This window comes from Desarmillaria tabescens (assembly GCF_030435595.1).
Source record: "Desarmillaria tabescens strain CCBAS 213 chromosome Unknown EV420scaffold_30, whole genome shotgun sequence".
NCBI classification, from domain to species: Eukaryota; Fungi; Basidiomycota; class Agaricomycetes; order Agaricales; family Physalacriaceae; genus Desarmillaria; species Desarmillaria tabescens.
This window is the reverse complement of record NW_026848329.1, coordinates 3,140-16,122: the sequence shown is the minus strand read 5'-3', so window position 1 is coordinate 16,122 and position 12,983 is coordinate 3,140. Positions and strand designations below refer to the sequence as shown.

The following is a 12,983-nucleotide window of genomic DNA, read 5'->3' as shown; positions in this document are numbered from 1 at the left end:
CCCAGATATGACCAGAAAAGTTAACATGAACGTGTCATAGCACGGGCATTTAGACCGAAGATAAGAAGCGCGCTTATCTCTTCCAAGGGTCCTAGGTAAATTTTTCTGAAACAAACCCTCGCGGGATTTGTTACCTGCCTAATCAAGATTCAAGACGGTAAAAAAGAAAGGACCTGATGGATTCGAAGCTATAGCTATTCGAGTACTTGGCGTAATTCCAAGAATAACTCAGTCTACTGACACTAAAGTCTGTCCCGCTGTCTCTTATCAGCAATAATAATATTGACAGCTTAGCGCTTATCCTACACATATTCCACGAATAACTAGAGCTCGTCGACGGGACGTGGCTCGCTCGGAGTATCCAGAACGACTTGCTCCGTCTCTGCCTCAACGATAACCTCAGGCGCAGGCTCTGGTGACGAAGCTTCGTCCACAGCTTCAGGCGACTCAGTCTTCTCCGAAGGCTCCTCAACAACCTCTACTACTGTTTGCTCCGGAGCAGGCTCCTCCGGCTCCGAAGTCGAACTCTCCTCAACAACCTCAAACTCAGGCTCTACTTCTTCTGGCGTAAGTTCAGGTTCTGACGCCGTCGCGGGACTATCGATCACGATTTCATCGGCATCTTCCGACGTATCTTCCTTGACAGCGGGCTCTTCAGGAATACTCAAGTCGGCGGTACCGTCCACAATGGTATCGAAGTACTTGGTGAGTGGTTCTAGTTTCATTTTGCCTGGGAGATCGTGCGTCAGCCCGGAGCTGATAACATGGCATAAAAGGACTATTGGACGCACCTTCGTAACGAACTGCTTTTGTTGCACCTTGAGAGTAAATGAGCACTATGGACCTCTCTTCTATGTCCTCGTATCCCAAGGCCTTTGAACCTTTGCCCTTGCGATTCCGGTGAGATGCGAAGTCGATATTGTCAGTGAACTTGTTTGCAAGGACCTTCCAAAGGAGCGGGACTTTCTTTTCTTTCGTCAGCAGTAACGCTCGAGGTTTCGGAGATGAGGCAGACTGAACAGACATCAGACCTGGCTGTTTTTGAAAATTGTGGGTTTTCGCACCGTCTCAATCCAGGATTGTAACTCTTCTACGTTATAGAGTTTCTTCATGGGGGAGGGTACTCTCGAAGAAGCCCAGTAGAAGAGGGCACTAGCCGTACGTTCACCAGACCCATAGGTCATGGGTGGGATTTGGTTTCCTCGAGGGAAGAGCTATATGACCATTTAATAGGTGCCTTTGTACAGTGAGAACTGGCATCACCTTGACTGTAGGGAAACCTTGTACTCCCTATATCAATGATCAGTAAACGTTTAGTCTTCCAATGCTGGGCACATACTTGTTCCGCGCACAACCGCTTGTTCTTCTCATCATCACAATCAACAGCATATACTGGAACCAAAGGATGAAATGCTTGAGCAGCCTTGCTGTACTCTGGCGCCAACCGTTGACAGTGCTGTGCTCATTGTCCAGCTACCTCGTTCAATACCATCGAAGGGCCCACTCACCCCACACCAGGGCGCGACAAATGCTACCATACTCGTTTCCTAGAGCACGTTCAGAATCTCTGTATTTAGTAGATCGATGTCGACGCACATTAGCCTTCATTGCCTTCTTGAAACTCTTCGCGTCCAACATCTTCACAAGAGTACCAGAAGGAAATATAGCCGCCGTCACCAGCGAAGGAATTAGAGAAAAGGTCAACGCAAGTAGCGGAGTCGTCAGCATTGCAGGAAGTGGGTATAGTCAAAAAGCAAGAGACGTTTTAATTTAGTTTTGTAGCAACCCAGACTGACGTGGAGGTATGGTCACGTGCACCGCACCGGAGTCGGTCAAGTCTTGGCGACTTCTCGGTCCGTTGGTGCACACACGCCATTCCATTGCATCGGGAGTCGGTTCCTTGGAACCAAAGGCTCGTATCGCAATGATTGCTGGAGGATAGTTCTGAAGCGCAGCAACAGAAATGGGAATTGTCACAGCACATGATGTGACTGTTACTTTTAGCGCCGGAAGACTTCGGTCCGACCTTTCCTTTACCATATACCGTTACTCAAATTTTGCTCACCTCGGAAAGAAAGACGCATCGCGTCCTAACTCATCCCGAGCAGAATCAACAAAATCTACTTGACCAGAAAACTCTAACTGAAACTGTCTTCCCAGTTGTTTTCCGTTCACTAATCTTGGGCATTAAATAGTAATGCAGGCTCAACTTGAATGGCGATGCAGATATCCTCACACAGAAATACAAAAACCTTCTGTGTTCATCAGTTTTAGATGCGTATCTAGACTGTGGCAACATTTTGAAGTCGGCTGTGCACGTACCATCAAGCCCCCGACCTTCTAGTAAGTCCGGCTTCTGTCCGAAGTATCGTGGTGAGCTGACGTTGGCCTGGTACTACATCTGCGCAGTAGCTAACTACAGAACCTCGTATCCTGCTGATATGCTGACATCTGGTAGATCTCCCCGATATTCGACGGAACCACTGTTTAATAGAAGTCTCAGAGAAGGAAACGTAATAGTATGCAGGCCTCTTTGTTTCGCCCGAATGCCTTTTGATGTGGTTCCAGGTGTTGGATGCTGCCGTGTGCCGTGTGATGTTGTAACATCGAAACTTGAAGATATGTGTATGGTATGTCATAGGTCGGTAGAATAGCCGAGCTTTACCGAATTGGCCAGTACATCTGAACTGCCTTCATAGTCAACTGCCCGAGAGATCTTTCGAAGGCCAGTATCATCGAATCTGGCAAAGTTGCCAAAATCAGCCATCCCAGCCTCAACGACGAGTCCTTCGTTCTCTCAGAGTACTCCTCAGTGTCTGGACTCAGGACAAAATTAGATCCGGAGTAAACCAGAGAGTACTCAAATGGGACTCGAATGCCTCGGCCTTCGTTGAAGTCGTGAACGCGTTAGCTTCTTTGCTCAAGGGGGTATACCCTTCGACGTCACTCGACAGCCAACTTCTTGTACGGTGTGTCGGTATGGGCATCCATTGCACTTTGTAAGGGTAGCCCTTGCATTCGAGAACGTGTCTAGGGCCGTCAGTAACTGGTACTGCATGAGGACGCGGCCACGAACTTGGCTTTACGGGCATTGCGACACGTCAGGCGACTAATCTTTGTATCGCGTAAATAATGTGGCTGTGTAAAAAAGGACAGCTTTATATTTGAACCGTTCAATGCTTACTTGCCGCCTAGCTTTCTCCCTTGAACAACCCGACTGTCCACCCAGTGGAGTGCCTCGGATTTACAGTCGTCGTCAACTACTCACTAGTCATTGGTTATGCAAGCCTGCTTTTTGAAGTCCTTCTCAGTGCCTCTTCCACACTTGGTGGTACTGGCTAACATTCTGCCCATGCTATCGGCGACCAACAGCAGTGCCTAACCGTAAGGTGGGTCGTAACTAGTCACATCATGGCATGTGACGCGTCGGGGCAGTGGTTCCCTCGATACGGTTTCCCTTCCTGATCACCGCAGCCTTAGAATTCTTTTCTTGTTTGGCTAGACTCTTCCTGGGAACATCGACAAGGTTTTCGAGTCTCAAACGCCCACACGTAATACCTGACCGGAGGTATATCTCCGATATATAAAATCGTTTTTCCATCTACGGCTCGAGAAGTACTACGACCTTCCACTTCCCCAACATTATGGAATCAGAGTTGCTTCATTTTGATGTATCTCCAGGGTGTGTCTCTTAGATCTTTGGGTTGGAATTTGGGTCGCTTGACAGGAATATGCAGAGTCCTTCTGGCGATTTCGTGGTTGAACACCTCGATGTATGCATCGCAGGTCGCTTTGAGTATCTACTACTTGTGTCGCTTCATGATGACAAAGTGGCTGCGCTACTGGATATTGGCATCGTTGGTCATCGACGGGGCTTGTTCGATCGTGGTTCTGGTCTACACTTACGAAGTGCGTCGTCTTGTGCCCTTGATATATATCGCGCTAATGTGGCTTCCAGCTCCTGGTTAATAACGCAGGTTCGCCCATGTCTGCACGGACCCACCCGTTTGTACTCTTGTTCACGTACGCCTCTGCCTCGATTACGCAGGCATTGTTCTGTTATCAGTATTGGACGATGTAGGTCTCTCCCGGATCTCATGCATCTCATCCTCAGGTTTGCTTAGCTCTAGGAATAAATGGATTGCAGGATGCATCATGTTTATCATTATAGTAAACGTGAGTCCTTCCCTTAGTCTGCAGAAAAAAACGTTTTCGCAACCTGTGAATGTAGATGCTTTTCACTCTATTCATTGCCATCTATACTTTGCTCCATCCGAAGGAACTGATGTTAGCCTTACCGCTGGCGGCGTGAGTTTGCACATAGTTTATTCCTGCCATACATTAACACTAGTACAAGCAACATAATATGTGCAGCAACAGACATAATTATCGCAAGCTGCTTGGCTTGGACATGTTGGCACATAGTCACCGTACGCAACCACAAGAAAGTGAGCGTTTTAACTCCCGATAAGCCTAATTCCTTTGAGATTTTGATAATGAATATAGCATATTACGTCGTGTCATGATACAGGCCTTAGCTTGCGGCTTCACAACAGCTATTTCAACAACACTCGTGATTATCTTTCTTCTCACAATCTTGAATGGTGTGTGTGCCTCACCGCTTAGCCTTCATTGTTAATTGTCGTGAAATAGCGCACTATTCCCTCTTCGTTACACTCGGACGTATTTACAGCCTCAGCGTTTTGTTAAATCTCATTGTGCTGAAGAGTATGCATCGTAACGATCCATGCACGATGTGGATAGATGGAAATCTTGGCGTTAGTGGACCTGCAGTTCTGGATTCGATTTGTGGGTTTGTCGCCGTGTGGTTTTCAGGAGAGACTAACGAGATTGACTGTTGTAGTGTTTAAGAACACGTCAAATGCCGAGACGGGCAATACGCAGTTACCGGTAAGGGCACAACCTGTTGTTTATGATTGAATTTGACTTGATTTTGTTAGCCTAGTGAAACTAGCCGTCACTACCCAATGCATCTTCAATTGAGGACTTTAGCGAATGATCAAATTTTTTTCATCCACACAGTTTGATGTTATTTATATTAGCTCACCGGTCAGAAAGGACCGCATTGAGTATCTACACCATACTACTGAACCACCATACGATGTTCAGTGTTCCACGCCCGTATCCCATCGTACACAGCATAGTTTACGCCTCACATAACTCCTACACACATAATTATTTGGCATAAATATCTGGCTGCCATTAATACACTTTCGGAGCCGCAGACCAACCGGAAACCCGTACCACTTATGAGGAGTGCGGGAATACCAGGTTTCCATGACAGGATGGATCTCTATCACAGCGCAAGTATGTTTCGAGTTCTCAATGCCTCTCGATACTTCTGCTGCCTGAGTTCATACATGAATTCTTTACTCATTCGACCACTTTGCGACAGTAGTCTACTTACGATGTGGAATTATCTTCATTGACCTTAGAGCCATGACTGACAAGAGCTAGCGCGCTATACTGTGCTAGGACTTGATGATCGTGAGGTAAGTCCTCGCTGACGGGATTCAAAATGAAGTCGGTCTTGATGAGAGCAAACTGCTAGAAAGCACTGAAGTGGGAGTGTAGTGCCTCGCTAAAGGCAGAGTGGAGCGCGAGTAAATTTTACAATACCGTATCAAAAAAAAACACCCTCCCCCCCTCGAAGAGGGGCTGGTAATAAACTGTAACTTACCCCCACTGGAGGTTTCGTGCGCAACCCTAACCCAAAGCTACCAAGAATCAAAAAAATTGCAAACATCCTACGCCTATTCAACTGCCCCAGAGAGGCTCGAACTCTCGACCTTCCGATCTCCGCACAGACACTGATACGTTGTACATATGAGTATCTGTGCGTAACAGTCGGACGCTGTAACCAACTCAGCCATGGGGCATGCAGAAGTCAGAGCGAAGGACATTGATTAATAATATTTTTTTGATATGCGACTGCAGACTTAGACGATGCTATGTGTCATATTAAAGGGTAACCGGCAAGCATTGTAGGCTGGATGGATTACACTGTTGATCAAAACGTTATTCGACATACTAATGCAATCCATAGTAATCAATAATCAACTTTGGTTGTAGTGACGAAATGCAGCCGGATTCGAATTTCGAGAGTGCGATGTTGTACCATTTCAAGCGAAGGCTGCATTGTCGAAAGGAAGTACTGTCTGTAATACAAGTTTTCATCAATTTCCTACACAGCAATACTAGTAATTACTTGTGGGTTTATGTACTTCTTCCTATCGGCCTGGTTACACGATAGTCTCATACTTCTCAAAATTCTTCACCAAAACACCCCACCTGCCTCCATGCCACGTCAAGACATCCTTCCACTCCTCGCTATCCGCGCCGTATACGATGCGGACCCATAAGACCCACGCAGCAACCGTGAAATCCGCGTACGAAAGAGTATCTCCCATCACGTACTTATCCTCCTTCCCATACCACGCATCAATCTTTCCGAAATCCGCCTTCAACTTCGCCCACTCCCTCTTCCTATCCTCACCCTTCGGGATTGCATCCTCCAGTTTCTTCCCTCCAAACACGTTCGCTTCCCTCGTCCTCCTGAAGTACTCCTCGCTTACAGGGTTCAAAATGAAGTTGGTCTGAATAAGGGCGAACTGCCAAAGAGCATCGAAATGGGACTCTAATGCCTCGTTAAAGGCGTAATGGAGCGCATCGGTGCCCGTGGGAATGACAGTGGATGTTTCGGGGTAGGTTTTGTCCAGGTATCGGGCGATGGCTGCTGAGTCAGAGACAAGGGCACCGGTAGAATGATCGTGGAGAAGAGGGAGTGTGTAGTGGGGCGTTACGCCGTCGGCCTTAGTAGCACTGGCGTGGGCGCCGAGCTTTTTGTACAGGCCTTCAATGTGAGGGTACTCAACCCATTCAGTGCGGTACGGGATGCCTTTATAGTTGAGCACGTATCTAGATGAAGTGGTGAGCGGTGCATTCGAATTATACATGAAGGAAACTGACCTAGCTTTCCAGATGTTAGGCGACCAAGCATTGCCGGGGAGAGTGGAAGGGATGTCGTAGAGAGTGACAGGAGTGGACATTTTGGATGATGGACCTAATCTGAGGAATCGACGGATATACTTAAAGGCGTTCCACGGCTGTGAAATTTATTATTGAGCATGAGCTCATTATTTCCAGCCACTGACCATTCCGCTACTGTCATGTGGGTAAGCTGACTGATAAATGAACGTTTTGACCCACGGGGTGTTCCCTCGGCATCCCGTTAACGAGAAAGATTTGAAAGCAAAACGTGACTAGAACGGTTATCGTATCCCACCACCATCCATCTGACCTGATAGCTTGCCGTGTCCAGCGATGAGAGACGAACTCGGTCGTGTCAAATTTTTTTGGCCTTCTCGAAGAGCAGAGGGAGAATTAAGCCTGTTTCTATTTCTGCTGACTTATCAATTGCAAACCTGTGCGACGATCGCTAGTCTAGTTACGAAGAGGGCTATGAAAACTGAAATTACAAACGGGAGTCCTCCTGAGTCCTCACGCCGTCTGCCTAATAGAACCCTCGAGGATCTACATCTAATCTCGGTTGGAAGACTCTGACAATGAGGGGAAAGGGAACGTACAGCGTCATCGATCCTTCCTTCTACCAGTTATCATTGATCATCAGTTCGGGGTCCTATGTTCCGTTGGAAAATATCATCAACATCTTCAAGGGCACGCTGCATGGTCGATATTTAGCTATGACTCGTGTGGGGTCATAGTAGGAATGAGTAAGAGGATGCCGTATTCGACGATACGGCGTCCCGATTGTGTCGGATTGTCTTGCCACGATACCCGAAATACTAGCGAATCGGTAGTTGAGGCCTCGACTGTGTCACGGATGTAGTATTCAGGAGATGTGGTGCAAAAGACACGATGTCATTGGCTCAAGAGTGCATTGTTATAGCTATGGCAGTTGTCGGCCTGAGAAAGGGGGAGCAAGTTGGCTATTGGCAAGGCGTGGGTTAGGAAGCTCGACGTGCCGTATAGTGGTTTGAGCGGGGTGTTATTCGACCATAGCGGCGTGGCGCGCTTGATACTCTCGGCCATCCTGAGCCGGATCCTCTTCGCTGCTTGACCAAAATCAGAATAACCAAGAGTCTCGTGTTCCAAAGGGTATCTGGAATTGCGCGCAGTAGTGGCTTTTGATAGAGAAAATCTCTGTTATGTATATTCCGTACAGGTTGTTCAACGATGTATAATGATAGAATGGCGTAAAAACATTGTAGGTGGTGTGTTATCCTCCTGCACCGTGACATTATAGAGAACTTTGAATGAAGTATCACGAGATAAGACTCACCTCCGACACCATAGTCATATCGAACCTCGAACTTCGTGAATTTGGCTAACGATCTGACTGCGCGTTGAAAACGTATCCTTGTGACTCGGATCGCACTGGAGGACGAATCATGGTATATATCATGCCAAAATTTCTCGAATGCGAACAGTGCTGTCTTCATCTCCTTGCAAGAAAGCCCGTACGTCATACTTCACACAGCAGTTGACGTTTGAAAGGCGCGCTGTACTTTTCGCGAAAGAAACAACTGGCGCGCGCTTGCTCGACGATGGGAAGACTGTTGGTAAACCAAGGACAAGAACACCGCGTTATTTGCTCAGAGAAGAAGTGTCGAGATATGATTAGGTTTATCGATTATCCACCACCCGATACCGATGTAGAGTGCTGTCAGATGGCAATAACATTTCAGGAGATTGTTAAGCTTCATCTAAGTCCATGATCCTTGAGCTCGAGATGACGTCTCGACATTAGCACCCACTGCACATATGGTCCTGCCCTGCATATGCATCCGCCTGACCCGAGTTAACCAACTGCGGCGAGAGCGAGGACGTCAAGCAGGTCCTTCTAATACCCATCAGCGTAACAAGTACCCGTGTTTTTGATATCGGCATTGAAGCAGACCAGTGCGCGAAGGAGACGGAGATTCGTGATGGTAATGTGAGGGCGGTTGCCATACCAAAGGAACTGACAGAAACGATAAGCAGCTTAGGAGAGGGTGCTATGATGAAAGACTCACTGGTAGAACACTTCCTATTCATCCGCTCCGAGACTGACCCTTTGGAATCCCATTAGATCATCGAAAGTTGGCGAATGCGCAGACTCCAAGGTAGGCGATAGGTTCTCGGTTAGCCTTGGCTTGCCGTAGCATGGAGACAGTGATGCGTCCTTCTTTTTTTCTGTTCTTGTGTGCTCATTCAAAGCAAGACTGCAGTAAGGGCTGACCCGCATCGGGAGAAGTAGCTAAGACAGCCCAGAATGACTGAGGGTGGCCTTATCCTATAGTCAGCCAGGGAGGACCAAGGATGTTCAACCAAGTGAAGCTATGGAACTAACGAGAGATCTAAATAGAATGTAAGGACAAGAAATCCTTGATTTCTTGGGTTTGGGGGGGGGAGAGAACTCGGCTTTGAGCAAACTGTGAGTTGAGCAGAAGTGAGACCGGCAATGAAACCAGTCCCGAGATGAATACCGGGATGTAGAGATGCCGGAAGCTCAAACTCGTAGCGGTGGAAGCCGAGAACTCAGTTGTTCAGGGAAACCTGAAATCTGAGCAGCTGAAAAGACGTAGCTGCAGCGTCAGACCAGGCGCTACCCAAACAAAGAAGGGAGTAGGTGGGTGGGTCAAAAGAGAGCGAAGAACTGACGGAGCGACCAGGATGGAGAAAGCGGAGAGAGAACGAAGCGAAAATACTCTTGCACCGAATGGCGCAGAACGATCGCGTTGTTTGGCTTCCTCTGTTGAGCCAAACATCTGGGGAAACGCGACGGAACGCTGGGGCAAAGATCTCTCTGTTCGCTACGCTTTACTTGGCTGAACACAGAGTTTGAGCCGTTCGTTCCTCACGTCAAACTTGTGTAGCAACAACTCACCTAGGGCTGATAATCCCCTTCAAAAGGATTTGCCGCTCCTGTAACCAGACGCCTACTAAACCCGTTCGGAGCCACAGATCCATTTCCGCATTATCTATATGTTTTTGACATCATCAGGTGGTGGGATAAGCGAGCACGCGTATTAGGAATGTTTGCATAGCAACAAAAGTGTGTGGCAACGCGTTGTGGGACGCGACAAGGCAAAGGACCAAACGGAGATCAAAAGGTAATCAATCCTTCTGTTCCCACCATCATCCTCGTTCTTTCAGGAACATGGCATCTCTCACAATGATGCCGATTTACCACGTCGACGGCACACTGGTGGATTATTTTATCATCAATCTCGTTAGTTTCGTCCGATAATCCTCCAGCAACCCACGCGAAGACGAGATGGTCTCGGACCAGCCTATAAGGACTTCCATTATTACCTAGCGGTTCCTTAGCAAAGATAGCCCAAGGGACTCGCTGATTAGTAGTACTCCTTGGAACGGTGACGCTGCCAAAGCATAACTAGTGACCAGGGTTGAGGCCATTGAGGTTGAGGTTCGGGCGCGCGCAGTGGCCATTGTAATGTTCACAGAAAGGTTCGTACTGCATTACTATGTATAGGATGCATATGGTACTTAATACCCGTCAAGTTTATTTGAAAGTTCATTTGGATTGAGCAAGCTTGAAGATGATAATCTACGAACAATTACAGGATCTCGACATTCTTCTTACTACCATTTTAGTAATTACTTGTGGGTTTATGTACTTCTTCCTATCGGCCTGGTTACACGATAGTCTCATACTTCTCAAAATTCTTCACCAAAACACCCCACCTGCCTCCATGCCACGTCGAGATATCCTTCCACTCCTCGCTATCCGCGCTGTATACGATGCGGACGTATAAGACCCCCGCGGCAACCATGAAATCCGCGTACGAAAGAGTATCTCCCATCACGTACTTATCCTCCTTCCCATACCACGCATCAATCTTCCCGAAATCCGCCTTCAACTTCGCCCACTCGCTCTTCCTATCCTCACCCTTCGGGATCGCATCTTCCAATTTCTTCCCTCCAAACACTTCGGCCTCCCTCGTCCTCCTGAAGTACTCCTCGCTCACGGGGTTCAAGATGAAGTTGGTCTGAAGGGTGAACTTCTGGAGAGCGCCACCTCGGAAGTGGGAGCGTATCGCATCGTTAAAGGCGTAGTGGAACGCGTTGGTGCCTGCAGGGATGACAACGGGTGTTTCGGGGTAGGTTTTGTCCAGGTACCGGGCGATGGCCGCTGATTCGGAGACGAAAGCACCAGTGGAGGGATCGTGCAGAAGGGGGAGAGTGTAATGGGGTGTTACGCCGTCAGCTTTGGTAGCACTGGCGTGGGCGCCGAGTTTTTTGTACAGGGCTTCGATGTGGGGGAACTCAACCCATTCAGTGCGGTACGGGATGCCTTTATAGTTGAGCACGTATCTGGATGAAGTCGTGAGCGGTACCATTCGAATAATACGCAAAGGAAACTGACCTGGCTCTCCAGATGCTAGGCGACCAAGCATTGCCGGGAAGAGTCGAAGGGATATCGTAGAGAGTGAGAGGAGTGGTCATTTTGACCTAATCTGAGGAATCGGCGGGTATACTTTAAGGCGTTCCATGGCTGTGAAATGGATTATCAAGCATGATCCTCATTCCGCTACTGTCATGTGGGTACGCTGAGTGGATGAATGAACGTTTTGACCCACGGAGTGTTCCCTCGCCGCCCCGTTAACGAGAAAGATTTGAAAGCAAGCCGTGACTAGAACAGTTATCAGATCCCACCACCTGACCTGATAGTTTGCCGTGTCCAGCGGTGAGAGACGAACTCGGTCATATCAATTTTCTAGGCCTTCTCGAAGAGCAGAGGGAGAACTAAGCCTATTTCTATTTCTGTTGACTTATCAATCGCAAACCTGTGTGATTGAAATTGAGTCCTCACGCTGTCTGCCTAATAGAACCCTCGGAGATCTACATCTAATCTCGGTTGGAAGATTCTGACAATGAGGGGAAAGGGAACGTACAGCGTCATCGATCGTTCCTTCTGCCAGTTATCATTGATCATCAGTTCGGAGGGGTCCTATGTCCCGCTGGAAAATATCATCAACGATCTTCAAGGGCACGCTGCATGGTCGATATTTAGCTATGACTCGTGTGGGGTCATAGTAGGAATGAGTAAGAGGACGCCATATTCAACGATACGGCGTCCGTTGTCGACCTGAGAAAGGGGAAGCAAGTTGGTTATTGGCAAGGTGCGGATTAGGAAGCTCGACGTACCATATAGTGGTTTGAGCGGGGTGTTATTCGACCATAGCGGCGTAGCGCGCTTGATACTCTTGGCCATTCTGAGCCGGATCCTCCTCGCTGCTTGACCAAAATCAGAATAACCAAGAGTCTCGTGTTCCAAAGGACATCTGGAATTGCGCGCAGTAGTGGCTTTTGGTTGATAAAATCTCTGTTATGTATATTCCGTACAGGTTGTTCAACGATGTATAATGATAGAATGGCGTAAAAACATTGTAGGTGGTGTGTTATCCTCCTGCATCATATTATTGATAACTTTGAGTGAAGTATCACGACGTAAGATCACCTCCGACACGCCATCGTCATATCAAACCTCGAACCTCGTGAATTTGGCTAACGATCTGACTGCGCGCTGCAAATGTATCCTTGTGACTCGGATCGCACTGGAGGACAAATCATGTTATATCGTGCCAAAATTTCTCGAATGCGAACAGTGCTATCTTCATCTCCCTGCAAGAAAACCCGCACGTCATACTTCACGCAGCAGTCGTCGTTTGAAAGGCGTGCTGTGCTTTTCACGAAAAAAATAACATGACGACTGGCGCTCGCTTGCTCGACGATGGGAAGACTGTTGGTAAACCAAGGACTCGCTCAGAGAAGAAGTGTCGAGATATGATTAAGGTTTATCGATTATCCATCAACCGATACCGATGTAGAGTGCTGCCAGGTGGCAATAACAATCCAGGAGATTGTTAAGCTTCATCTAACTTCATGATCCTTGAGCTCAAGATGACGTCTCGACATTAGCACCCACTGCACAT

General features: G+C 47.8%; 4 protein-coding genes and 1 non-coding gene across 5 annotated transcripts; 1 reads left to right on the top strand and 4 right to left on the bottom strand.

The window, feature by feature from the left end:
- Positions 1–77: 77 nt before the first annotated feature.
- EV420DRAFT_679894 (uncharacterized protein) lies at positions 78–1,931 on the bottom strand. Its single transcript, XM_060483059.1, has 7 exons — positions 1,597–1,931; positions 1,509–1,547; positions 1,340–1,456; positions 1,264–1,290; positions 1,065–1,214; positions 792–1,014; positions 78–730 (listed from the first exon to the last, which is right to left on the bottom strand). Exons 1-7 carry the CDS (start codon positions 1,726–1,728, stop codon positions 324–326), a joined length of 1,095 nt encoding a protein of 364 aa, XP_060328047.1. The 5' UTR covers positions 1,729–1,931; the 3' UTR covers positions 78–323.
- Positions 1,932–3,424: 1,493 nt separating this feature from the next.
- On the top strand, positions 3,425–4,887 carry EV420DRAFT_1558120 (uncharacterized protein). Its single transcript, XM_060473726.1, has 8 exons — positions 3,425–3,682; positions 3,738–3,909; positions 3,959–4,077; positions 4,125–4,176; positions 4,232–4,308; positions 4,358–4,413; positions 4,488–4,604; positions 4,654–4,887. The coding sequence occupies exons 1-8, from the start codon at positions 3,645–3,647 to the stop codon at positions 4,869–4,871; spliced, it is 849 nt and encodes a 282-aa protein (XP_060328046.1). The 5' UTR covers positions 3,425–3,644; the 3' UTR covers positions 4,872–4,887.
- An 895-nt stretch (positions 4,888–5,782) lies between these two features.
- EV420DRAFT_t176 lies at positions 5,783–5,900 on the bottom strand. The gene has a single exon. It is a non-coding gene; the product is annotated as a tRNA-Asn (tRNA).
- A 59-nt stretch (positions 5,901–5,959) lies between these two features.
- EV420DRAFT_1558114 (uncharacterized protein) lies at positions 5,960–7,422 on the bottom strand. The gene is made up of 3 exons (XM_060473725.1): positions 7,231–7,422; positions 6,991–7,182; positions 5,960–6,939 (listed from the first exon to the last, which is right to left on the bottom strand). Exons 2-3 carry the CDS (start codon positions 7,068–7,070, stop codon positions 6,264–6,266), a joined length of 756 nt encoding a protein of 251 aa, XP_060328045.1. The 5' UTR covers positions 7,071–7,182; positions 7,231–7,422; the 3' UTR covers positions 5,960–6,263.
- A 3,137-nt stretch (positions 7,423–10,559) lies between these two features.
- EV420DRAFT_1558106 (uncharacterized protein) lies at positions 10,560–11,811 on the bottom strand. The gene is made up of 3 exons (XM_060473724.1): positions 11,748–11,811; positions 11,414–11,680; positions 10,560–11,361 (listed from the first exon to the last, which is right to left on the bottom strand). The coding sequence occupies exons 2-3, from the start codon at positions 11,491–11,493 to the stop codon at positions 10,683–10,685; spliced, it is 759 nt and encodes a 252-aa protein (XP_060328044.1). The 5' UTR covers positions 11,494–11,680; positions 11,748–11,811; the 3' UTR covers positions 10,560–10,682.
- Positions 11,812–12,983: the final 1,172 nt, after the last annotated feature.